The 24,992-nt window shown below is 44.0% G+C and overlaps 2 protein-coding genes across 4 annotated transcripts; one reads left to right on the top strand and one right to left on the bottom strand.

Moving 5' to 3' along the window:
• Window positions 1-1,285: 1,285 nt before the first annotated feature.
• DDX47 (DEAD-box helicase 47) lies at window positions 1,286-16,649 on the top strand. 3 transcript variants are annotated; one of them, XM_081589268.1, is made up of 12 exons: window positions 1,286-1,394; window positions 2,618-2,711; window positions 4,877-5,065; window positions 5,323-5,394; window positions 5,618-5,736; window positions 7,466-7,537; window positions 7,663-7,779; window positions 8,307-8,453; window positions 9,180-9,317; window positions 10,957-11,027; window positions 11,975-12,104; window positions 14,283-16,649. In XM_081589268.1, the coding sequence occupies exons 1-12, from the start codon at window positions 1,302-1,304 to the stop codon at window positions 14,412-14,414; spliced, it is 1,374 nt and encodes a 457-aa protein (XP_081445394.1). In that variant the 5' UTR covers window positions 1,286-1,301; the 3' UTR covers window positions 14,415-16,649. The 3 variants fall into 3 exon arrangements, with proteins under 3 accessions (XP_081445394.1, XP_081445395.1, XP_081445396.1); XM_081589269.1 differs by lacking the exon at window positions 8,307-8,453; XM_081589270.1 differs by lacking the exon at window positions 10,957-11,027.
• Window positions 15,805-21,071, bottom strand: LOC145545712 (N-acetyllactosaminide beta-1,3-N-acetylglucosaminyltransferase 2-like). The gene is made up of 2 exons (XM_081590518.1): window positions 21,056-21,071; window positions 15,805-18,698 (listed from the first exon to the last, which is right to left on the bottom strand). The coding sequence occupies exons 1-2, from the start codon at window positions 21,069-21,071 to the stop codon at window positions 17,752-17,754; spliced, it is 963 nt and encodes a 320-aa protein (XP_081446644.1). The 3' UTR covers window positions 15,805-17,751.
• Window positions 21,072-24,992: the final 3,921 nt, after the last annotated feature.

Below are 24,992 nucleotides of genomic sequence, written 5' to 3'. Positions count from 1 at the left end.
AAAAGTTGCTTGTGATCATGGAAAATGATGTTTCTGAAAGTCTCTTCTTCAGCAAATGAAGGTGTCGGCACTGCAGCAAAGGGTCCCGGGTCCCAGGTCCTAGCCTGTCTCATACTCAGGTGAATTTTGGTTTTTCACAACAGGAGGAGTGTTGCCGGCCAAAATCTAGGCCTTCTCTGCCCACCGAAGCTGAATAAGAAATACAAAGACAGAATTTGGTAGAAACAGAAAGGTGGCTTCAATTCTCAGCCGGCGGAGAGGGGAACACAGTAAGTTCATGTCTCAAAAACTGTGCCCTCCTCCATGGGGAGTCTAGGGCTTCTATAAGAGGAGGGCTTCCGGTCAGGAGTTGGCATGGGGAACAAAGGTATTAGGATCTTGATTTCTTCCTCTTGCATTGTTTCAATGACAGTCATAGGCTGGCATCAGTAATCCACTAATTGAGTCTGGCATTTCAGTGGCTCTGCGGCCTTCTTTCTGATATGTAAAAAGAACTATAAGGGGAAGAGTGTTGTAAGGGTAAACACCAGATACAGGATTTATTTAGCACAGAGTCAAACGAAAGCCTGTCCGACTCTTTGTGCCCCATGGACTGTATAGTGCATGGAATTTTCCAGGCCAGAATACTGGAATGGGTAGCCTTTCTCTTCTCCAGGGAATCTTCCTAACCCAGTGATCGAACCCAGGTCTCCCGCGTTGCCTGCTGATTCTTTACCAGCTGAGCCACTAGGGAAGCCCAAGAATAATCGAGTGGGTAGCCTATCCCTTCTCCAGCAGATCTTCCCCACCCAGGAATCCAACCGGGGTCTCCTGGATTGCAGTCGGATTCTTCACCAATTGAGCTATCAGGGAAGCCCATCTGCCTGCAACGCGGGAGACCTGGGTTCAATCCCTGGGTCCAGAAGAGCCCCTGGAGAAGGGAATCGCAACCCACTCCAGTATTCTTGTCTGGAAAATCCCATGGACAGAGTAACCTGGCAGGATGCAGTCCACGGGGTCGCGGAGAGTCAGACACGACCTAGCGACTGAAAAACAAAAGGAGGGCTGACTGCAGACCCTGGTCATCAAGTCCTTCTGCTTTTGGCTCAGTTCCACAAGTCCTAACGTTTATAGCCATCCTTTAAAAAAAAAAAAAAATGTATTTGTCCGCGAAGCCCCGCCTGCCTGGTGGGCTGGTGCAAATCCTGGGCAAACCCGCAGCGGGGCGCCCACAACACGCCGCCGCCGCCGCCGGAGAGAGCTAAAACTACGTTTCCCAGAATTCTGCGTCCGTCGACCCACTTCCGGAGCTCACGGACAACATGGCGGCGTCCGTGCAGCACGATTCCCCGAAAAGCATGGAGGTGCCCCAGACGGCGGTGGAGGAGGAAGAAACGAAAACATTTAAAGACCTGGTAAGAGTGGATGATGCCAGCTTCCCTTTGTTCTCCCGGCGCCAGGCACGGGCAGAGTCAGGTTGCCTTCCATCTAGGCCTGTGGTGTGCGGAAGCAGCCCGGGCCTAGCTCAGGTTTCCCCCGGGGTACCCGAGGCTCAGGTTCGGGACGAGGGCCCGCCCTCAACTCCGAGTTTGGGTGGTGGGAGGGAGGCCGGGCCCGGGAGCCCCATTTGCCCATTTCAGCTCCACTTGGTGTGGCAAGGCTGTGTTTGTGCAGGATATTGTCCAGTGCGACCTGTCCGATTTGGGTTTAGGATTCCGATGAGCCGGGTTTGAATTCTGACCCAGTCAGTGACTAGATGCAAGTTATCTCGGTGCCTGACCTTCCACCTCTGTAAATTGAGGATTATGATAAGTATCTCATAGAACTATGAAGATTAAATGAAGTAACCCACGTAAAGAACTTGGCTTCGTACCTGGTGAGTGAAGAGTGAAGACAGCCTTGAGCTACTGTCCCAGTGCTCAAAGTTAAGGAGGAGACTGAGTCAGTTCAGTTCAGTCGCTTGGTCGTGTCCGACTCTTTGCGACCCCATGGACTGCAGCATGCCAGGCCTCCCTGTCCACCAACTCCTGGTGTCTGCTCAAACTCATGTCCATTGAGTTGGTGATGCCATCCAACCATCTCATCCTGTGTCATCCCCTTCTCCGGCCTTCAATCTTTCCCAGCATCAGGGTCTTTTTAAATGAGTCAGTTCTTTGCATGAGGTGGCCAAAGTATTGGAGTTTCAGCTTCAGTATCAGTTCTTCCAGTGAATATTCAGGACTGATCTCCTTTAGGATTGACTGGTTAGGTCTCCTTGCAGTCCAAGGGACTCTCAAGAGTCTTCTCCAACACCACAGTTCAAAAGCATTAATTCTTCAGCTCGCAGCTTTCTTTATAGTCCAACTCTCACATCCATACATGACTACTGGAAAAACCATACCTTTGACTAGATGGACCTTTGTTGGCACAGTAATATCTCTGCTATTTAATATGCTGTCTAGGTTAGTCATAACTTTTCTTCCAAGGAGTAAGCATCTTTTAATTTCATGGCTGCAGTCACCAACTGCAATAAATACTTTTTGAATCAAAATGTAGAAGATGTACGTGTCACCAGCAAAGCTGCCCTGACAGTCCTTTAGTTGTGTGGGAGGCGAGTGTGTGTTGTTCTTTGCTAAACTGTGTTTTTCTGAATTCTAAGGGTGTGACAGATGTGTTGTGCGAAGCTTGTGACCAGTTGGGATGGACAAAGCCCACAAAGATCCAGATTGAAGCTATTCCTTTGGCCTTACAAGGTAGGTTGAAATTAAGTATGTGGGCTGTTTCAGGTTCAGTGTAAAGTTGCACATACTCAATTAAGTACTTACCACATTTGAGAGCTATTGCTTTGCCTATTTCAAGTGAAATAAAGTATGGTCAGTAAAGATAAAATGTTTGTGGCTTTTGGGCTTTTTAAAAAATAATTCTGTGGTGTTAATGAGCTTACTTTCTGCAAGGTGCTTTGTTGTCTTTTGTCTTTCCAGCATTTCTTTCTCAGTTTCTTCTGGCTCTTTTCCTTTGCCTTGCAGTGTTAATTCTGTCTTCATCCTTTTTTACCCTCACTGTAAATCTCTACAAAGGATTTCTCATCCAGTCCTGAAGCTTTAATGCTGTGTGCATCAGTGAGTTTCAGCCAGTGTTCATTAGAATCACCTGTGGATCTTTTAAAACTCTAGTGATTTCTGGGCTCCAGCCTAGACTTCCTGAATTGGAATTTCCAGGTGTGGGACCTAGGCATATATAGATATAAAACTTAATGGTTTACTCTGATGTGTCTGCCCCTGGGGGAGCACCACTGGTCTGATGCTCTTGCCTCCCACATCTGTATTTCTAGCCCATGTTTTTTTGGATGAACTCCAAACAAGTTTGTCCAACTGGTTTTTAGATACTTCTTTCCAAGCTTACTGCAGGAATCTGAAGTTCTCTGTATCCAAACCAGAGTCTTTATTTTTCTCACCAGAACTAATTTCTCTGTAGCCTGTATCTCAGTTTATGGCCTTTGAGTTTCTCAAGGTAGAAACCTCTGTGCCAATCAGATTTTCTTGCATTACTTTCTGTCTTTTATTTTTATTTCATTGAAATATAGTTGATTTACAGTGACTGTTCAGTTTTGTTTTGTTACTTTCTGTCTCTCACTTCACCTGGGCTCTGTTCAGGCTACCATCATAGCTCCCCTCGTATCCTCTCTGAGGTCTCACTTTCCTGTGCTTTCCCCATTTTGGCCCTGAGGTCACTTTAGAGTGTAAGGAAGAGAGCCACGTTCAAGTTGCGTCAGGGATAATTTCTAGGTGAGGAATCCTCAGCAATCAAGTGTGGCAGTCATTACTTGAAGGAAACCTTTCCCCTGGGTGCTGGGACATTGATTCAGTGTCCCAGTCTCTGGCCCCTGCCTTGAGGGCTACAGCAAACCTCCAGACAGTGGTTTTGGCTTGGGAATTAATTACCAAATCTTCTAAGTTATGGCTTGATTGGCAATAACAGACCATCTTAAGGAATTACTTCTGGCATTCTTCCCTCAGGAGGAGCAGTATAAACAGTGATTACTGTTAAGCTCCTTGGCTTCTCCTTATGCCATCGGGCCTGGGGTTTATCTTCTTAGAGAGTCATGTCATGTCATGTGTTAGTCGCTCAGTTATGTTCAACTCTTTGTGACCCTTGGACTGTAGCCCGCCAGGCTCCTCTGTCCATGGGATTTTTCCAGGCAAGAGGACTGGAGTGGGTTGCCATTTCCTTCTCCAGGGGATCTTTCCAACCCAGGGATAGAACCCAGGTCTCCCTCAATGCAGGCAGCTTCTTCATCACCTGAATCACCAGGGAAGTCTAAAAGAGTGTTGATACTTAAAGGTCCTGATACTCCCTGCCTAAAATCCTTCAGTTCCTCTGTCTTAAAGGAAGACATCAAGACTCCTTAGCATGGCTGTGGGTTTCCTTATTCTTCTCCTTTTCCCCCTTGACTTGTGTGTTCTGGCCATGTTGTACTTCTCCCCCTCCTTACTCATTCTGTGTTCTTTAAAGCCTCTCTCCTCACACGAGACGGTCCTTTCTTTGCTGACCTCCGGATTTAATTTGCTTGTCACCTCTCTTAGCCTTTCCTGACTCCTCCAAGCAGTAAGTTACTCCTTCCTTTTTTCACCCTGTCCCACAGGGACCTATCATATTAATATGTATTGTGTATTTTGGGACTTCCCTGGTGGTCCAGTGGCTAAGGCTCCGTAATATGTATTGTGTATTTTACCTCTGGATTTTGAGCTTATTCAGGACAGAGACCATGTCTTCTGTCTGATCAACCTCCTCCTCCCCTCAATTCATCAAATATTTATTCATGGTCTGTGTTGTGCCCAGCATTTGGTCATGTTTCCACCAATATGGAAATGGTGCAGAGAGCATTTCTTTGCTATTGTGTATATTCTTTGTCTTCTAGGTCGTGATATCATCGGGCTGGCGGAAACCGGCTCTGGGAAAACCGGCGCCTTCGCTCTGCCCATTCTCAACGCATTGTTGGAGACACCCCAGCGTCTGTTTGCCTTAGTTCTCACCCCGACTCGGGAGCTGGCCTTTCAGATCTCAGAGCAGTTTGAAGCCCTGGGGTCTTCTATTGGGGTTCAGTGTGGTAAGTGTTGGGAGGAAAGGAATCTTCACAGTTTCTTCACAGGTTGAGAATGAATGTGAAAGGGAATGAAAGGAAGTGTTGTTAATATAAGTTCATCGACCTAAAGAGCTGATTGGGTATTTTAGCTTCGGGGAAAGTTGTCATTGTAAGGAAAGAGAAATGAAAGTAGAAATCTGGCATTGGCTTTAAAAGATGTTCAGTGCATTATGGAAACAAAATTAAGGATCTCTTTTTTAATATTCTTTTTATTTCTGTAGCTGTCATTGTAGGTGGAATTGATTCAATGTCCCAATCTCTGGCCCTGGCCAAAAAACCACATATAGTGATAGGTGAGTAACTGACACCGGTAAAAGGTGCTGGTGAGGATGAATTTCAGAAAAATCTACTGATGCTGTGTGTAATTTATTTGTGCGGAAAGTGTTCTAAAAATGACTGTCTGAAACCCTGTTTAATGTTTTTTTTTTTTTTTAATTTCTGGAATTCTGGTTAGGAGGGGGAGGTCATTCCCTTTCTGTCCTTTTTCTTAAACATGTCCTCAACCTTTCTTGTTAGCAACTCCTGGCCGACTGATTGACCACTTGGAAAATACGAAAGGTTTCAACTTAAGAGCCCTCAAGTACTTGGTCATGGATGAAGCAGACCGAATCTTGAATATGGATTTTGAGACAGAGGTGAGCTCTTAACATCTTCCCTCCTCTTAGAACTTCTCAGGTGCCCCTTTTCAAAGTCTGATTCATAGCTCACTTGCTTTTTGGAGCACTTACCATTGTCAGTTAGTTTAACATATCTGCTGCTTTTCTTTTTTATTGAAAGATGGTTGATTTACAATATTATATTGCTTTTAGGAGTGCAACATCGTGCTTCAGTATTTCTATAGATTATGCTCCATGTACTCCATTTAAAATTATTACAGAATAATGACTCTGTGTCCTTGTGCTGGTACAATATATCCTTGTTGCTTTTAAATTTAATCTAATTAATTTTGAAATTGAAGCAGTATTGATTTACAGTGTTTCTGGTATATAGCAAAGTGATTTAGTTATACATGTATCTATGTGTGTGTATGTGTGTGTGTATGTTCTTTTCCTCATTCTATTCTATTATAGTTTCTTGCAAGATATTGAAAATAGTTCCCTGTCCTATATAATAGGACCTTGTTGTTTATTTACTTTATACACAGTAGTCTGCATCTGCCAATCCCAAACTATTAATTTATCTCCCCTGCTTCCTCTTGGTGACCTTAAGTTTGTTTTCTGTGTCTGTGAATCTGTAAATTAATTTGTACTGTTTTTTAGATTGCACATGCAAGTGATATCATAGGATATTTGTCTTTGTCTGACTTCACTTAGTATAATAATCTCTAGGTCTATCCGTGTTGTTGCAGATGGCATTGTTTCATTTTTAATGTCTGAGTACTATTACACTGTATAATGTACCACCGCTTTACCCCTCATCTGTTGATGGACTTTTAGCTTGCTTTCATTTCTTGGCTATTGTAAATAGTCTCAGCATCCTCTTTAGAATATAGTCTGACTTTTGAGGTGGAGATGGATTAGGAATTTAAGATTAATATATAACAAAGTATTATATATAAAATAAAAAACAGGACCTAGTGTATAGCACATGGAACTGTATTCAGTATTTTGTAATAACCTGTGCTGGAAAAGGGGGCTTCCCTGGTGGTTCAGACGATAAAGAATCTGCCTGCAATGCAGGAAACATGAGTTTGATCCCTGGGTTGGGAAGATCCCCTGCAGAAGGAAATGGCAACCTACTCCAGTATTTTTGCCTGGAGAGTTCCATGGACAGAGGAGCCTGGCAGGCTAAAGTCTATGGGGTTGCAAAGAATCAGACATAAGACTAACACACACTCACACATACACATACTGGAAAAGAATCTGAAAAAGAGTATATGTATGTGAATCACTTTGCTGTACACTTGAAACGGTGTAAACCAACTATACTTCAATTAAAAAACAAATAGTTGAGCAAAAAGCAGATATATATATAGTCTGACTTTGATTTTAGAGATAAATATCAAAACCAGATTTTCTTTTCCATTTCATTTGATTTCAACCTCTTCTATCTTTTCTTTGACAAGAAGTTCTTCATAACTTATTTAGTTGATTAATGCTTATTCTTTCCTTTTCTCTTAGATTAGCTATACTGTACTGATTTAAAGTGTTCTTTTCTCTGATTGGCATTATTTTTTGATAGCATCGGGTGTGCTACCTGATAGTATATATTCAGTAAGTTTTAGCTGAATTGAATTGACGATTTGAGTTCCCAAATCCGCACTGTGATGCATTTAATTTGTGATCCCTTATCTCCTTCACAAAATACATTTGCAGGTATCCAGTGTAAATGTCATGTTGGTATCCTTTACTCTTTCTGCCTTAGGTTGACAAGATCCTCAAAGTGATTCCCCGAGATCGGAAAACATTTCTCTTCTCTGCTACGATGACCAAGAAGGTGAACTTTTCTAGGACTTCTCTTTTCTTCTTTATAAGAATTGATAAGTAGAAACAGTCCCAGTAACAAGAATAAAAACAGAGCACTTAGGAATCAGCGTATTAATCTAGGTGTCCTTTCTCCAGGTGCAAAAACTTCAGCGAGCGGCGCTGAAGAACCCTGTGAAATGTGCCGTCTCCTCCAAGTACCAGACGGTTGAGAAGTTGCAGCAGTATTATCTTTTTATTCCTTCCAAGTTCAAGGTAGAGTGTTTACTCTGATCATTCCTGCCTCTCCCTCTCCTCCTTCACCACAGTGTCTGAAAGTGTCAGCTCTTGATTAGCTAAGTGCTGTTTGTTTTAGAGCTTATACCATGTTTACATTTATCACTGATAACGCCGAGCATTCCGGGAATTCACAATGTATTAAACCAGAGTAATGAAGTCATGATATAATCCCTTCCTAACCCCATCCTTGAGGTAGTTTTTCTTTGGTCTGCTTATTGTGTGGCTTTTCTGTGGGCAATGGACCCTGGTCTTGTCCTTGGATGTAAGGGCTCTGCGTGCTTGCTGAGCCAGATCACCTTGTGCTTGGTGTCAGGCTGTGGGAGTTACTCATGGTTCTCAGAGATGATAATGATAAAGCTGATTAAGGGGTGCAGGGCTGCTAGCTGAGGGTCTGGATAATTGAGAAGCAGCTAGAGGCTTAGTCTTTTATGTAGTTTATATGCCTAGGACTCTGACTTTCTTCCAGGTTCAGTTACATGTATTGTTTTGGCTTTGTGACTTAGGATACCTACCTGGTTTATATTCTGAACGAATTGGCCGGGAACTCCTTTATGATATTCTGCAGCACCTGTAACAACACTCAGAGGACAGCTCTGCTACTCCGAAATCTTGGATTCACCGCCATTCCCCTCCACGGACAGATGAGTCAGGTAACTATTCTTCAGCATCATTAGTGGTGGCATGAGAAAGATAAACCTCACAGCAGGAGGTTTCTGCAGTAGCAGCATGTGACACTAATGCATCTTTCTGTAGTTGTCCTGGTATTACGGGCTTTAAAGCGTTGCTGTCAATGCTGCTTCCTCCTTTCAGGATAGCAGGAGGCTCCAGTTAGAATATTCCCCAGGTAGTTGTCTGGTATGGAAGCTGTAGAGTTGATTTATTCAGCATGCGTGCATGCTAAGTCGCTTCAGTCGTGTCAGACTCTCTGTTACCCCATGGACTGTATCCTGCCAGGCTCCTCTGTTCATGGGATTCTCCAGGCAAAAATACTGGAATGGGTTGTCATGCCCCTCTCCAGGGGTCTCTTATATCTCCTGCATTGGCAGGCAGGTTCCTTACTACTAGAACCACCTGGGGAGCCTAATTTGTTCAGCCCTCATGGTAAATTATTTCCCAGTTAGCTTTCTGTCATGTTTAACAATGTTTTATGTTAGTATTTTCTAGTTTTAGTCTGAGACCTTTTTTTTTTTTTTAATTGCTTCCATGTTTCCTTTTGACCTATGAAGCCCAGTTAGACTGAAGGGGAAACATCATTTTAAAAATTTCTTTCTTGGTTCTTGTATCTATTTAATGTGTCTAGTTTGTGTGTCTTGGATTTCCAAGATTCCTTAGATTTTCAAGATGAAAATTCTTTCCATTTCTTTTCATTGTTTCAGAGCAAGCGCCTGGGATCCCTTAATAAATTTAAGGCGAAGGCTCGTTCTATTCTTCTAGCAACTGATGTTGCAAGCCGCGGTTTGGACATACCCCATGTGGATGTAGTCGTTAACTTTGACATTCCTACCCATTCCAAGGTGAGTCTTGTTGCTGACCTGACTTTCTTGCCCCAAATATTTTTCTTTTCTTTTTCTTCCTTTTCCTTTCTCTTTCCCTTCTCCTTTCCTTTCTTCCTCTCTCATTCTCTCTCCCTCCTTTCTTTTCTTTTTTTTTGAATTGAGGTGTAATTGACATGTAACATTATATTAGTTTCAGGTATAAAATGTGATGATGCAGTATTTGTATATATTGCAAAATGGTCACAGTAAGTCTAGTTAACATCTGTCACCACTCATAGTTGCACTTTTTTGTTTTCTTTTGATGAGAACTTCTAAGATATTTTCCCTTAGCAACTTTCAAATGTGAGTACCATGTTTTTAACTCTTGTCCGCATGTTGTAAATTACATCCCCATGACTTACTTATTTTACAACTGAAATTTGTACCTTTTGACCTCCTTCACCCATTTCACATACACCCATCCCTGCCTCTGGCAACCACCAAACCTGTTTTCTCTATCTGTGAGCTCAGTTTTTTGTTGTTGTTAGATTTCACATATAAGTGAGATCTCTGTATTTGTCCCTGTCTAACTTATTTTACTGAGTCGAACACCTTCAAGGTCTAGCCAGTGTTGTCACAAACAGGAAGGTGTCATTCATTTATGTGGCTGAATAATATTCCATTGTATCCAAAGTGTATTTCTTTATCATCTGAGCCATCAGGGAAGCCCCCAAAGTGTATCTCTTAATGAATGTTTTTTGTCTTCCTTCCTAGTTACAATATTGGTTTGTGTGTATGTGTGTCTTTGATTAGTTAAGTATCAGAAATTAGGAAACCCTTGATCGTTCATTCTCCTCATCTTGCCCATGCTTGTGGACGTGATGTTAATGAACGTGAAGGAAGGAACCCGGGAGAGGGGTAAGATGCTCACCATCAGAGGAGCAGATGTACCACATGCTGACCTCTGTTGGGCTAACTGATGAGAAATGGCAGCTTGTGGTCCTCAGCGATCCCAGGGTTTCTCAGCCTGGGCACCATTAACATCTCAGGCTGGGAGTTGTCTGTTGTGTGGCTGTCCTCTGCATTGTAGGATGCTTAGCATTCCTGGCCCCTACCCACAGGTGACTTTATGACCACCAGATATGTTTCCAGACAGTTCATACCTGCTCTCTGGGGAGGACAAAACTGCCCCCAGTTGAGAACAACTAGTGTCTCTCGACTTTGTATTAAACTGCTGTAGACAAGGTGCTCTCGCATGGGATTTTCACAGTAACTCTGAGTTTGGCAGTGTGTTTGTGCCCCCGTCTTATAGATAGAAACCATGGTTCAGAGAGGTTCTGGGACTTGCAGACAGTTGGGTCATTGGTTGGGATGGGGGGAAGCATAGCTGTGACCCAGGTCTACCTCTAGACCCAGGCCGTTTTCCTCTATCTGTGACTGTGTCCATGGAGATTTGCTTTGTGGATTCATCTTTCTATAAGAGAAAGGAGAAGGGGGGTCAGTTTTGTGCTGCAAGGAGAATTAAAAAAGTGAAACAGATGTATCTCATTTGATCGCCAGTCTGTTTCTCCACGTTCTAGTACAGATTTGTTTTCTTTCAAAGGTTGTCAGGAAGACTTTACATAGTTTTTAATTCATATTCCAGCTGACTCATAGTTACTTGCCCGTTGTGTTTCAGGATTACATCCATCGAGTAGGTCGGACGGCTCGAGCTGGGCGCTCTGGAAAGGCTATTACCTTTGTCACACAGTAAGTGACCCGACTTCAGGGCAGAGCACCGTAGAGAAAGGAGCAGAACCCTGGGGCCGACTCACTTGGAACCTGACTTCACCTTTTACTGTAACAGGCACTAAGCCTTCCTCATCCCACCTTCATCATTTGTAAAATGGAAATAGTTCAGTTCAGTTCAGTCGCTCGGTCGTGTCCGACTCTTGGCGACCCCATGAAACGCAGCACACCAGGCTTCCCTGTCCGTCACCAACTCCTGGGGTTAACCCAAACTCATGTCCATTGAGTCAGTGATGCCATCTAATCATCTCATCCTCTGTCGTCCCCTTCTCCTCCTGCTTCAATCTTTCCCAACATCAGGGTCTTTTCAAATGAGTCAGCTCTTCACATCAGGTGGCCAAAATATTGTAGTTTCAGTTTCCATATCAGTCCTTCCAATGAACACCCAGGACTGATCAGGACTGATCTATAGGATGGACTGTGTGGATCTCCTTGCAGTCCAAGGGACTCTCAAAAGTCTTCTCCAACACCACCACCAACCTAGCAGGGTTTTAATGAAGACTGAAGACGTATATATGTAAAGAGCATATACTCTACTGCAAGTGTGTAGTGGAGTATTTGGTGTATAAAAGCACATACACCAAAACCCTGTTATTTCTTTTAGCGTCTGGAGCCACAGGACAGTGACCATTCCCTCAGCTCACCGTATTACAATAACTGTTCTTCTGATTTTGTTTTTAAAGGAACAAACTGCCACGTGTCCCAGACTTTTCTGGGAGTCAGGGAAGTGGTGGGTGGTTTTCTGCTGGGCTGTGTACAGCAGATTGCATTTAATCAATAGTCTGAAAAGGAATAATAGGTTCGATGTTACTGAAAACTGTGGCTCCTGTTGCGTCATCGTTTTGGGATGGACAAACAGACATGTGCGTTGTCAGCCAGCCAGAGCCGTGTCAACTTTCCTTCCTCAGGTACGACGTGGAGCTCTTCCAGCGCATAGAGCACTTGATTGGGAAGAAATTGCCTGTATTTCCAACACAGGACGACGAAGTCATGATGCTGACAGAACGTGTAACTGAGGCCCAGAGATTTGCCCGCATGGTATGCAACTCAAGTTAATTTGTTTATTTTTGGCTGTGCTGGGTTTTCATTGTTGCACAAGCTTTCTCTAGTTGCAGCGAGCCGAGGCTGCTCTCTAGTTGTGGTGTGAGGGCTTCTCATTGCAGCGGCTTCTCTTGTTGCAGAGCATGGGCTCTATGGTGCATGAGCCTCAGTAGTTGTGACGCACGGACTCTAGAGCACAGGTTCAGTAGTTGTGGCACAGGGGGTTAGTTGCTCTGAGACATGTGGGATCTTCCCGGACCAGGATCGAAACCATGTCTCCTGCACTGGCAGGCAGATTCTTTACCGCGGAGCCACCAGGGAAACCCCTGCAATGCCTTTTCTCACCAGCTTCTATGCAGCTTAACTGCATGCAAGACACTTTATCGTGTTAATCTTCAATAAATGATATTATTTTATTCCAAGTGTAAGATGAGTATATTAAAGCATAGAGATGCAGGCAGTTTGCTTTCGACCCTGTAACTAAACGGTTGAATCAGGGTTTGGACTCAGTCTGATCACAGTGACCACATTCATTGCCAGCCACCGTTTGTGTTTCACTTGAGGCAGGAAAACCTTTGAACTTGAGATGAGAAGACGCAGCTGTGAGCTGTGAGTCTGGACAAGGTGTCTGACCTCTCAGAGTCAGTCCCTCACCTGTAGATGAGGAAGAGTAGTTATCTTGGAGACAAGGTTTATGAGCACCAGATAAGCCGAGGTGGACAGTGTAGTTCCTGAGAGCAGCTGTAGGGGGAGCAGTGGAGACAGAAGGGTCTAGAGGAGAACGCTTGGCCAGTGCCCTGTTTTCCCAGGAGTGCTGCTCTGAGGGGTGAAGAGACTTACTTCATGGGACGCTTTCTGAGTAGCTGAGGTATGGGCTTGTTTTTCTGTCCACTTGGAAGTCTTGGTGTTTTTGTTTATAAAAAATTCTATGTGCGTTGGAAAACATTTTTTAGAAAATACAGAAAGGATTACTAAAATAGTGAAACACATAAGCCACCCCCACAGAAAACCATTGATTACATTTGGCTGTTTTTCTTTAGCCATAATGAGACTTTATCTAGTTTGTATATGACTTTATCTAAATGTGTATTGTTTTTTCTGTTTCAACTAATTGAGATTCATGTGGTCATGTTTTTTTCTTTTTCTTTCACATTTTAAACTCTATTCAAAAATCTTCATCTAGGCTGCGTGTTAGCACTCATTTGATTCAGTTACCAAACTTGCCTAAACGTGGCGGCAGGACTAATTTCTTAGAGTCACTGAAAGTTCCTTAACTGCCTTCTGAGTTGGCAAGGGAAGTCAGATAATGTGCTCTAGACAATTAGTAGTCTGAGGAGGATGAATTCAGTTTTTTAACAACAGCACCACTTGTAGGATTTAGAGACTGTTACCTTAGATGCTAGCATCTTAAAATTCTCACGCCATCCCTTCTTAATGATTCTGTTATGAATATATAACATGGTTTCTATTGATACGTGTTCATGCTTTTCCCAGTTTTATATATTTTAGTTAATAACTGTGTTGAGCATCCTACTTTGTACAGCTTTGCACACTTGTTTCCTTAGAATAAATTCCTAGAAGTAGAATCAATTGTTGAGCTGAAAATACACAGTTCAGATTCATACAGAATGCCCAGTTGCTCTCCAGGAAAGCCATAGCAGCTTACACGATGTATGTGACATTGTATATGGAACAGTGTCTGTGCCTCCCCCCTGCCCTGACCAGTTCTAGGTATTACCATTCTCTTAAATCTTTGCTAGTCTGCCATATGAAAATAGTAGCCTCCTGTTTTCATTTTTCTATCTTTGATGACTAGTTAGATTAACAGTTTTGTATTTTGGGATTTTGGTTTTATTTCTTTGCTAATGTGAGGTGTTAGGGAGTTACTTAGGGTTTGTTTGTTTTTTTTAAATAAATGAATTCTCTAATTTATCAAGATTTTATTTATTTATCTAGCTTGCCAGCTACACCAGGTTTCTTAGTTGCAGCATGTGGGGTCTGTTAATAGTTCCCTGACCAGGGATCCAACCGAGCCCCCTGCATTGGAAGCAGGGAGTCTTAGCCACTGGACCGCCAGGGAAGTACAGGGTTTGATTTGATGGAGTGGAGACCAGTGACAGTGCTACCTCAGTGTCAGTAGTTCATGATCAACCCCATCCTTTCTGCTTGTTGCAGGAGTTAAGGGAGCATGGAGAGAAGAAGAAGCGCTCACGGGAGGATGCTGGGGACAATGATGACACGGAGGGTGCGATCGGTGTCAGGAACAAGGTGGCTGGAGGAAAAATGAAGAAACGGAAAGGCCATTAATCGCTTTCATAAAGACTTGATTTCTGCCTTCTGTTCCGTGAAGAGGATTGAAGGAGAGAATGGGACCTCTTCCTCAGGCCAAAGTCTGTCAGCATCGTGTCCAGACTGCCCAGCTCGTAGAGTACTGGGCCCCCTTCCGTGTGTTCGAGCATTGTTGCTGTGGGATGTTGTCACAGTGCTGATGTCGAGATTCGGACTGGCCTTCCACTGTGGTTACTCGTTCCTGACATGAGGAGCATATGTTCTCCTGTCCCTTCACACCCTTCACACAGATCTGTGCTTTTTTCAGCTGCAAGTCAAGGACTGGGCTAATGAAGCCCTCAACCTGTAATTGTAAAGGAAAGGGATGTTTATATCTAAAAAACAGTGGTACTTAAGCAGTCTCAGCTTGTGTTTCATGACTCTGAATGGGAAATAATGAATTTAAATATTATTATAAAAAAAATTCAGACTCCTTGAAGACCTTTTCGTGTTGAAGACGTCATAGAAGAAGACTTGGCTGTGCGTGGACTTTTTCTCTAGTTGCAGCTAGCATGGACTACTCTTCATTGCAGCGCACAGCTTTCTCATTGCAGTGGCTTTGCCTGTTGTGGAGCACTGGCTCTAGGTACCCCAGCTTCAGTAGTTTCACCTCACGGGCTCAGTGTTTGTGGCACATGGGCTTAGTTGCTTCAAGGCATGTGGAATCTTTCTGGACCAGGGATCATACCTGTGTCCACTGCATTGGCAGGCAGATTCCTAACCCACTGTGCCACCAGGGAAATCCTCCATGTACATCTTAATGGAAAGTGCATGTTGTGTTTCTTAAAGTTGAAGTGTTTAGTAAGAAGTGAAAAGTAGATGTCAGTAAAATTCTCTGTGGGAATCAAGTATGGACCGTTGATTGCAGGAAGATCTTTGTAAATATAGTGGGTGGGGTGCCCACCACTGGGGGCTAATTCTCCATGAGTGTATTTCCTGTTGGGACTCTCCAGAGCAGCTTAGATAATGGTAGCTCTGTCTCCCTCTGAGCCGCTGGATAAAAGCCAATGGATGATTGCTATTTCAACTCAGTGGAAGACTTTAGAAGCAGGCTGAATTTCAATCAGGTTGTGGGTGGTGGGATTCCCTGGTAGCTCAGATGGTAGAGTCTGCCTGTAGTGCTGGAGACCCACGTTCGATCCCTGGGTCAGGAAGATCCCCTGGAGAAGGAAATGGCAACCCACTCCAGTATTCTTGCCTGGGAAATCCCATGGATGGAGAAGCCTGACAGGCCACAGTCCATGGGGTCACAAAAAGTCAGACACGACTGAGCGACTTCACTTTGTGGGTGGTGGGTGAGAAGAGATGAATTATTCTGAATAAATCTGAACTTTTAAAATACGATCCCAAATCTAGGGTCTGTGGGCCCCTCAAGTACATGCATATTTCTGCAGAGACTAAAAAGGGTAGAAACCTTCTAAAGCTTAGGTGCTTTCTCTGAAGTACTTTAGAGTATGCTTTGCTAGGTTGGGAAGATGGGCCACTAAAGGAAGAAAGGTGGATGATGTGTCTTCAGGCATATTGGTGGGTCCAGACCATAAACTAGAGTCTCAGAACAAGTAGAGATGTCATTGTGAGGGGCAGCAGGCACAGAAATGAATTTGTTCCAGGTGTAAATGAGGACGAAGCTGTGGGTTTGTATCACTAATCAAGCTTTTCTTCATGCTCCCTGTCTGCCAAGGCAAGATTGTGAAGTCTTGAATCTCCTGGGGCTCCTGCAACAGTGAGTTTCCCTGGTGGCTCAGACAGTAAAGAATCCACCTGCAATGCAGGAGACCCAGGTTTGATCCCTGGGTTGGGAAGATTCCCTGGAGAAGGAAATGGCAACCCACTCCAGTGTTCTTGCCTGGAGAATTCCATGGACAGAGGAGCCTGATGGGCTACAGTCCAAGGGGTCACAGAGTACAATGTATGTGTAACAAAGTACCACAGAGGGGAGCTTAAAAGGACAGCAGTTTGTTGGATCACAGTTCTATAATCTAGAAGTCCAGGATCAAGATGTCACCAGGGCCATGTTGCATCTGAAATCTCTCGAGAAGGGTCTGTCCTTGCCTCTTCTAGCTTCTGGTGGTTGCTGGTGGTCCTTGGCTCGTGAAAACATAGCTCCAGTCTTTGCCCCCGCCTTCACATAACCTTCCCTTCTGTGTGTCTGTGCTTTTACATGGCCTTCTTGTAAAGATGCAGTAATTGAATTTAGTTGTTTTTAGTTGCTAAGTTGTGTCCGACTCTTTGTGACCCCATGAACTGCAGCACACTAGGCTTCCCTGTCCCTCACTATCTCCCGGAGCTTGCTCAAACTGTCCATTGAGTCGGTGATGCCATCCAGCCATCTCATCCTCTGTCACCCCCTTCTCTTGCCCTCAATCTTTCCCAGCATTGGGGGTTTAGGGCACACCCTAATCCAGTATGACCTTGTCTTGACTCATTATATTTACAAAGACCCTAATTTCAAATAAGGTCACATTCTGGCATTCCATGTAGACATGGATTTTGGGGAGACACTTCAACCCAGTACAGATTGACTTTCTTCACTGCTACATTTGGGGAGGGGGTTAAGATTGTATTGTGGAATACAACTGGTTGCTGCTAAATCACTTCAGTCGTGTCCGACTCTGTGTGACCCCATAGATGGCAGCCCACCAGGCTCCCCCATCCCTGGGATTCTCCAGGCAAGAACACTGGAGTGGGTTGCCATTTCCTTCTCCAATGTATGAAAGTGAAAAGGGAAAGTGAAGTCGCTCAGTCGTGTCCGACTCTTAGTGACCCCATGGACTGCAGCCTACTAGGCCCCTCCGTCCATGGGATTTTCCAGGCAGGAGTACTGGAGTGGGGTGCCATTGCCTTCTCCTAAAACTTCATCTAAATTTCATGAAAACAAATGTAATTGCATTTCACTAAAACCACTGAGTCATATAGAACAATTTCTCTGTAGCCAATAGGCTTATGAATACCTAAACTGATAATTTACTCATTATAATGGGAAATAGGATTATCATCGTATGAGGGCAAAACAAAAATATGGTCAAATTCTAGAAACATGATTTCAGATGATGAGGGGGACAGTTAGAAAATAATGACCACTGGCTAACAGGAAGGGTGGGAATCATTCATTTTGTCATATTCTACATGAAAAATTAGCATCTTCTGCTTTCCCTCTTCAGGAAGTACCACACTGAAGGGTTTATAGGCCGTCAAATGGATATGACCTATAAAGGCAATTTTGATGGTTTTACATAGAAATGACCTCTAATGGAAGAGAACACAAGTGGGAACTATTTGAGATACATTTCTATGTAAAATGTGGTTTGCACATAATTCAGCATTTTAAATGAGCACTCTGCAATCGAGACCAAATATCAATCATCTCTTGAGGTTTTCTACTATGTACCAACATCAAATCTACATAGGAACAAATGTTACTCCTGCTTTTCTCTTCTATATCAAATGTCCTGAAGCCTTTGTGTCTCTCTGGAGCGAGGCCGAGTTTCTGAAGGCACATTCCAGTATAAACATCATCGATGGGGTAGAGAAGGACCCGGTCAGTTACATTGTACAGTCTCAGGGCCAGGTGGCCGGAGTAGAGGAATCCACCTCCTCCTGCATAAGGCGGGTAGATGCCAGTGTAAACAACTTCCGGGATGTAGTACTTCAGTTTCTTATCCCGATGAGGTCCAGCATTATGAATCACGTCACCAATAAACAAATCTTTGGCTTTGTTCCCGGATAAGTTATTCAAGTAATTCAGGAGGTGATGGGTGTTCACAAAAACATCATCATCACCCTTGAACACGAACTCGGCATTTGGGCAGGAAGTGCTCACCCACCTGAGAAAGAGTACTTCTTTCAGAGACAAGTTGAAGAATGTTTCTCTGTAGTTCCACAAAAGAATGTCTTGGTGCTTCTCACTCTCAAATTTCAACATATCTGAAAGGTCAGGATGGTTGTCCTCTGCAGGGGTCTGGCCCAGTAAGAAGACTCGCACCACCGTTTGGTTCCCCACATTGGTTTCTTTGCCCCAAGATTCCCGAATCGCTTGCCTTCTATCGAAATGTGAAGTTAGCGACTTAATCGCCAGCAATAAGAAGGGCTTCCTTACACACTTATCTGGTTGGTCTATAAGCAGTGAATAATTTCGACATCTCAAATACAGCAGAAGATCTTTAAATCTGTCTGGCAAACTGTCGAAACCTGAAACTACTGACATGACCCTCAGGTCAGGTTCACAGTAATTCAGATGGCTTATATTGGAGAATTGGAATACAACTGGTAGATAGAGTTAATTACAAAGAAAGTGGGGAAAAGACAGGAAGTAGCTTCCCCAGTGGACGGAGGAGCCTGGTAGGCTGCAGCCCATGGGGTCGTGAAGAGTCGGACACGACTGAGCAACTTCACTTTCACTTTTCACTTTCATGCACTGGAGGAGGAAATGGCAACCCACTCCAGTGTTCTTGCCTGGAGAATCCCAGGGATGGAGGAGCCTCGTGGGCTGCCGTCTATGGGGTCGCACAGAGTTGGACACGACTGACGCGACTTAGCAGCAGCAGCTTCTGCAGTGGCTCAGTGGTAAATATCCGCCTGACAATGCAGGAGATGTGGGTTCGATCCCAGGGTCAGGAAGATCCCCTGGAGGAGAGAATGGCTACCCACTCCAGTATTCTTGCCTGGGAAAACTCATGGACAGAGGAGCCTGGTGGGCTACAGTCCATGGAGTTGCAGTCAGATACTACTGAGTATGCAGGCATACAGGTCTTCAGAAATGGTAGGATGGCTAGAAGTACAGAAAGTTACAATAATATCCTCTTAAATGTAAGTTGTCTTTGCAGTCAAGGTCCCAAGAGTCTAGTTTTACAAGTGGGGAAGGAAGTCTCTAGCCTTTCTTCTAGTCCCATCTTGGTGTAATTCCTTAGTTTTGCTTTCCCAATTTAGGACACTGAAGGCTTTAAAATAATCAACCATCTTCCCCCGCCTCCCAGTTGCAATCAATTCCCACACCTAACTTATATGACTTAGAGGGATTATCTTACAGTAGTCAATGATGCTGCCCCAGAGAAAATTCTCCCTTATTTCTCATCTGAATCATAGAGCCACTTTATATAGTATTCATTGTATCATGATTTCATGATACTAACCAGCCTGGTTTTACTTCCTTCCTCTGTGCTGAGCCAAAGTGAGATGAGGAAAGTATCTTTACCTTATGAAGGGAGGGGTCTTAGGATCCCAAACAAAGCTATGCTTTTCTCAGCAGTCGTGTATGGATGTGAGAGTTGGACCATAAATAAGGCTGAGCGCCAAAGAATTGATGCTTTCAAATTGTGGTGCTGGAGAAGACTCTTGAAAGTCCCTTGGACAGCAAGGAGATCAACCCTGAATATTCATTGGAAGTACTGATGCTGAGGCTGAAGCTCCAATACTTTGGCCACCTGATTCGAAGAACTGACTCATTGGAAAAGATCCCCATGCTGGGAAAGATTAAGGGCAGGAGGAGAATGGGGCGACAGAGGATGAGCTCGCTGGATGGCATCACTGATTCAATGGACATGAGTTTGAGAAAATTCCAGGAGGGGAAAGGACAGGGAAGACTGCTGTGCAGCAGTCCATGGGGTTACAAAGAGTCTGACACGACTTAAGAGCTGAACCACAGCATAGGATCCCAGGGCTGGGGTTTCAGCTGAGTAGGCGGTTCTAGGCTTAAAGCAGGCCCAGAATTTCAGGCTCTCTGGAATTTAAGGGCAGTCTGAGAGGATTCTAGAAGTTGCTGGGAGGGATCTAGACTCAACTAGATTATGATTATTATTTTCTTGGTCCTTCAAAAAATGTAATGAAGGACTTCCCTGGTGGTCCAGTGGTTTAAAATCCACCTTCCAATGCAGGGGACACAGGTTCGAGCCCTGATCAGGGAAATAAGATACCACCTGCCACGGGGTAACTGGGTCCACATGCTGCAGTGAAGACCCAGTGCAGCCACAAAAAAAAGGGTATCCTAGAACTTGGCTGACTCTATAGGAACATGTGGTATTTTCCAGTTAAGTTCCTACCTGCAGATCTAGCCCAAGATCCAAATCCGAGACTATCTACTCCAGGTCCTTCAAAGCCCTGAGGAATGAGACCAGAAAGAACCACAGACTGGTGTTGGTTACAGAAAATGAAGGCGTCCACATTATCAAAAACGGATAACAAAATAACATCAAGCAAGTATGCGCCAAGGACTTGAATGCAGAATCAGAAAGTAGACAAGTTTTAATCCACATAGTTCTTAAGGTGAAATCTAGCCTCGGGGCCGATAATAAATCAGGGTGTGAGTCACCCCTCTTTAGCTGGAATGACAAGAGACCCAGACCCTGGCACTAGAGACTCAAGGGCTACCCACACCCACATTCCTTTTCATGCCTCACCTGTCCCAGGTATGCACTAAAAACGCCAGCTAAAAATAACTGCAGAAACTTGAACTCTGAGAAATCGCACTGAACAGTCGCACCTAGAGTGAAGAGCTGACTTGCGTCAAGTGGAAGAGAGATGGGGAAAGAAAAATGGGCTCATATAGAGACTAGAATCTCTAGGAGGTGGACCTGATATCTGTTCATATTCTTGAAGTTTTTATCTGTTCATGGTCTGCCCAGTACCTTCCCAAAAAGTCATCCTTCATTAACCCTTGGGTGCCATCCAGGGACTGGAAGAGACTGGAGGGACGAGGAGCACAGCGGAGTGTGGGGACACAGTGTCAGTCAAGAGACTGTTCACGCTGTAGCTCTGTCACCTTGTGGATTTGCTGACCCTCAATTTCGCTCACTCGTTAATGCGGAAATAAGAGCATCTCTCCCATCTGCCTCACAGAGTCTTTTCTAAAAATTAAAAAAAAAAATTATTAAAAAAATTTTTTTAAATTTATTTTGGCTGTGCTGGGTCTACGTTGGGGGTGCCCAGCCTTCTCTAGTTGTGGCATGTGGGCTCTCTGACTGGCAGTCTGTATGCTTAGTTGTCCCGAGGCATGTGAGTTCTTAGTTTCCTGGCCAGGGATTGAACCCACGCCCCCCTGCATTGGAAGGTGGATTCTTAACCACTGGACCACTGGGGAAGTCCTGCCTCACAAGAGTCTGGAACCGGGTTTTATTTATTTTTTAACTCTGTCCCCTCTCTCTCTCCTTTCCAGTGTCTGCTCTCTCGTAGCCACTGTGGCAGAAAGCAGGAAGACAATACTGAAAAGTTGGGTGCTGTCTGGGCTGAACTCAGTCTTAACGTTGTATTGTGATTGTGCTCGCCCAGTGGGCAGGGATCACAGCCTTCTGGTGGATGTTATTCTTAACATCCTGCAGAGCCTGGCACACTGTAAAGTTTCAATATCTGTCATTTTCTATAACAGACTGTGTATCAGCAACTTCACACTTGTCTCTAGTTCCTTGAACAATCCTGAAAGGTGGGTATTATTGTCCCCATTATAAGCTAAGAAGCCAGACTATCCAGTTGTGAGGCCTTGGGCAAAGTATTCAACCTTTTCTTGTTTCAATTTCCTTATCTGAAGAAACACGGATAGTAATAAAGCTACCTTGTGAGGTTTAAATGAACCATACTGTGGCTCTTCCTTATAATGATTAGTTAAGTGTTAGCCATTGTGATTGTCATTATTGTTGGTATTATTACAGATCACGAGTGGATAAGCATTAATAGCTTGCCCATACAGCTTGTCATACAACTCATAAGGGACCAAATTTGATGCCAAATTTCTGCTCTTTATCCTACATACACTTTGTGTATTATGTGTACATGTATAATTTCATATTATTCATTCAGCAAGTGCTTACTGATTGAAGAATGAATCATTGTTTATAATATATTTTTTCCTTTGAAAAAAATGTATTCCGCCTAACAAAGAAGTATATGACATAAAAGGGCTTTCAAACCCATTTGCAGATCCGAACTTCCAGGTGGGAGGTTATGATATTTTCATTTCCACCAGTAGATGGCAGAAGGGAGAAAAATACCCCAGAATGGGAAGTTTTCACGGTGGCCTATTTCAAGGGCTCTTTGTCTAATATTTGGCCGACAGTGATGAAGGGCTGGGGGTCAGGGTGGCTATGAGAACCACCTTCAGGTATTTGAAGGTGTCAGCCTTCACGAGGACCTACTAGGTTGACCCAGAAGATTTGGACTGGGAGATAAAAATAAACTGAAATTCAGATATTGTAAGCAGAAAAAGTTGCATTCCTCTATTATCTCTTGCTTACAGTCCCAGCTGACATTCCCTCCTTTTCAGACCACAAGCAGCTTTGTTCTTTTCAAAAGCCTGCCCTTCCCTCCTGGGATTTTGATAAAATCCCTTGCCCTCCATTTATGCCCCTTGCAACCCCTACCCTGGTCTATAACCTCAGAGTACTGTTCATCTCTCCACACACCACCCCCCATATCATCACTTGCTCCACTACATGTTTGTGTTTCTGAATGTAAATTTGCTAAGCCACGAATCCCTCTTCCATTCTGTGTCACTCAGTTGTGTCCAAGTCTTTGTGACCCCATGGACTGTAGCCAGCCAGGCTCCTCTGTCCCTGGAATTTTCCAGGCAAGAATACTGGAGTGGGTGGCCATTTCCTCCTCCAGGGGATCTTCCTGACCCAGGGATCGAACCCACATCACTTATATCTCCTGCATTGGCAGGTGGGTTCTTTACCACTGCGCCATCTGGGAACCCCCCTTTTACTGCATATCCATCTAATTCCTCATAGCTCAGTTGGTAAATCATCTGCCTGCAATGCAGGAGACCTGGGTTCGATTCCTGGGTAGGGAAGATCCCCTGGGATGGGAAGATCTCCTGGAGAAGGAAATGGCAACCCACTCCAGTATTCTTGCTGCAGAATCCCATGGAGAGAGGAGCCTGGCAGGCTACAGTCCACCAGATTGCAAGAGTCGGACACAACTTAGCTACTAAACCACCACCACCAAGTTTTGTTAAGCCCTCACTTGTTTGTCCAATAAGCCTGTTGCTGGTCAGCTAGTGAGTCACTTGCTCGTCCATTCTGTCCTGAAAACATGTCTTTCAGCTCCAAGTGATGGGGAATTGTCCTTTTGGTTCCAAAAGAGTGGTAGCAGCACGCAGGTGAGGTGGTGGGAGGTATGCAGCTAACTCCACTGTAACTGATTTCTGTGCTGGCTCTTCCCACACATTCCTTTCAGGGGAGGAGTCCACAGGTGACTCCTGCTCAATACCCAACCTCTTTGAAACTCTCCAACTCAAGTTGTTCTCTCCAGTGCCAACTTCAAACCAACATCCTTATTGTGTTTTCTGGGTGGGTCAAGAGCATGGAGACCATGAGAAGGTTTCTTATTCGACATACTTCTATTTGTGTATTTGTAATGGCTTGTTTGTGGTTCTTTACATAAGGATTTGGAGAGCCTGCTGTGTGCTAGGCATGTGCTAGCTGTTTGGCATCTGTTATTTCAGTAACTGGATGTAATGAGTCATTTCTTGAGGAAACAGAAAAGCTTCTTCATGGTATTTTAAAACCACAGAGTGGTCACTCCTTATTCACTCCTTATTCTGCATCTTCAGTGATTTTTAAAAAATGTAGACTATTTGAAAGTCTTTATTGAATTTGTTACAGTATTCCTTCCATTTTATGTTTTGGTTTTTTGGTTCTTAGCTCCCCAAACAGGCTTCAAACCTGCATCCCCCCCCCAAATCGTAACCACTTGACCACCAGGGAAGTCCCCATGATTTCTTAAATTCATCCAAGGGTGTCCAGGAAATTAGCATGGTGAGCTTATACTGACAAAATGAAGTAGGGATCTGATCACATTCTAGTTAATCTGTGGCTTCTGTGTCCATTTCATTGATTTGAGTGGAATTCAAAGGGCTGAGGGTGAGGTACAGAGTGGCCAAGATTCTCCTCTCCGCCATAGTTTTATATTTTCACCAAGTCTCTAGAAAATGAATAAATTTGGCATTTGGACTCTGCCATAGTAATCATCTGAAAGTGTTGCTAGTCCTGTCTGACTGTTTGCGACCCCACGAACAGTAACCCGCCAGGCTTCTCTGTCCATGGGATTCTCCAGGCAAGAATACTGGAGTGGGTTGCATTTCTATATTCCTGACCTAGGGATCAAACCCAGGTTTCCCGCATTGCAGGCAAATTCTTTACCATCTGAGCCACCAGGGAAGCTCTAATATTCATGTGAAACCTCACCCCAAAGGAGAATTTAGGGCTGAGAGGACCTTGGTGATCAACCAGATTGTTCATTTTTTCCTTTGAGGATAATTAAAGGCAGTATGTGTACCTTTGTAGGTTTGTGTATGTTTTCTAATGTGTAAGTTTACGTTTGTTTTATAATGTACTCACAAGGTTATAGCAATTTAAAAGGAGATACTATTTTCCAAAAAAGTTCTAATACCTGCCCAAGGGGAAAAAAAACTCTTGGTTTTCGGGATAACAGCTTTCGACTGAAGTCTCCTTTTTTCAGAAGCGTGGTAGAAGACGTTGGGAGACAGACAAGTATTTTAGGTGGTCCTAGTCAGCGTAATTTTCCTAACAAATGCCAGTGTTGTTCCCAGCCAGGTTCCAGGTGCTATCT

This window comes from Giraffa tippelskirchi, chromosome 4 (assembly GCF_054371585.1).
Source record: "Giraffa tippelskirchi isolate mGirTip1 chromosome 4, T2T-mGirTip1v1.2.pri, whole genome shotgun sequence".
NCBI classification, from domain to species: Eukaryota; Metazoa; Chordata; class Mammalia; order Artiodactyla; family Giraffidae; genus Giraffa; species Giraffa tippelskirchi.
The sequence above is the reverse complement of the archived record's forward strand: the minus strand, read 5'-3'. Positions and strand labels throughout refer to the sequence as shown.

Excerpts from the sequence above, each read along its gene's own strand:
- DDX47 (XM_081589268.1), top strand. The coding sequence starts at position 1,302 with ATGGCGGCGTCCGTGCAGCACGATTCCCCGAAAAGCATGGAGGTGCCC. Across the intron at positions 2,712-4,876 it reads TATTCCTTTGGCCTTACAAG|GTCGTGATATCATCGGGCTG; the intron begins GTAGGTTGAAAT and ends TTTGTCTTCTAG. Across the intron at positions 5,066-5,322 it reads TTCTATTGGGGTTCAGTGTG|CTGTCATTGTAGGTGGAATT; the intron begins GTAAGTGTTGGG and ends TTATTTCTGTAG.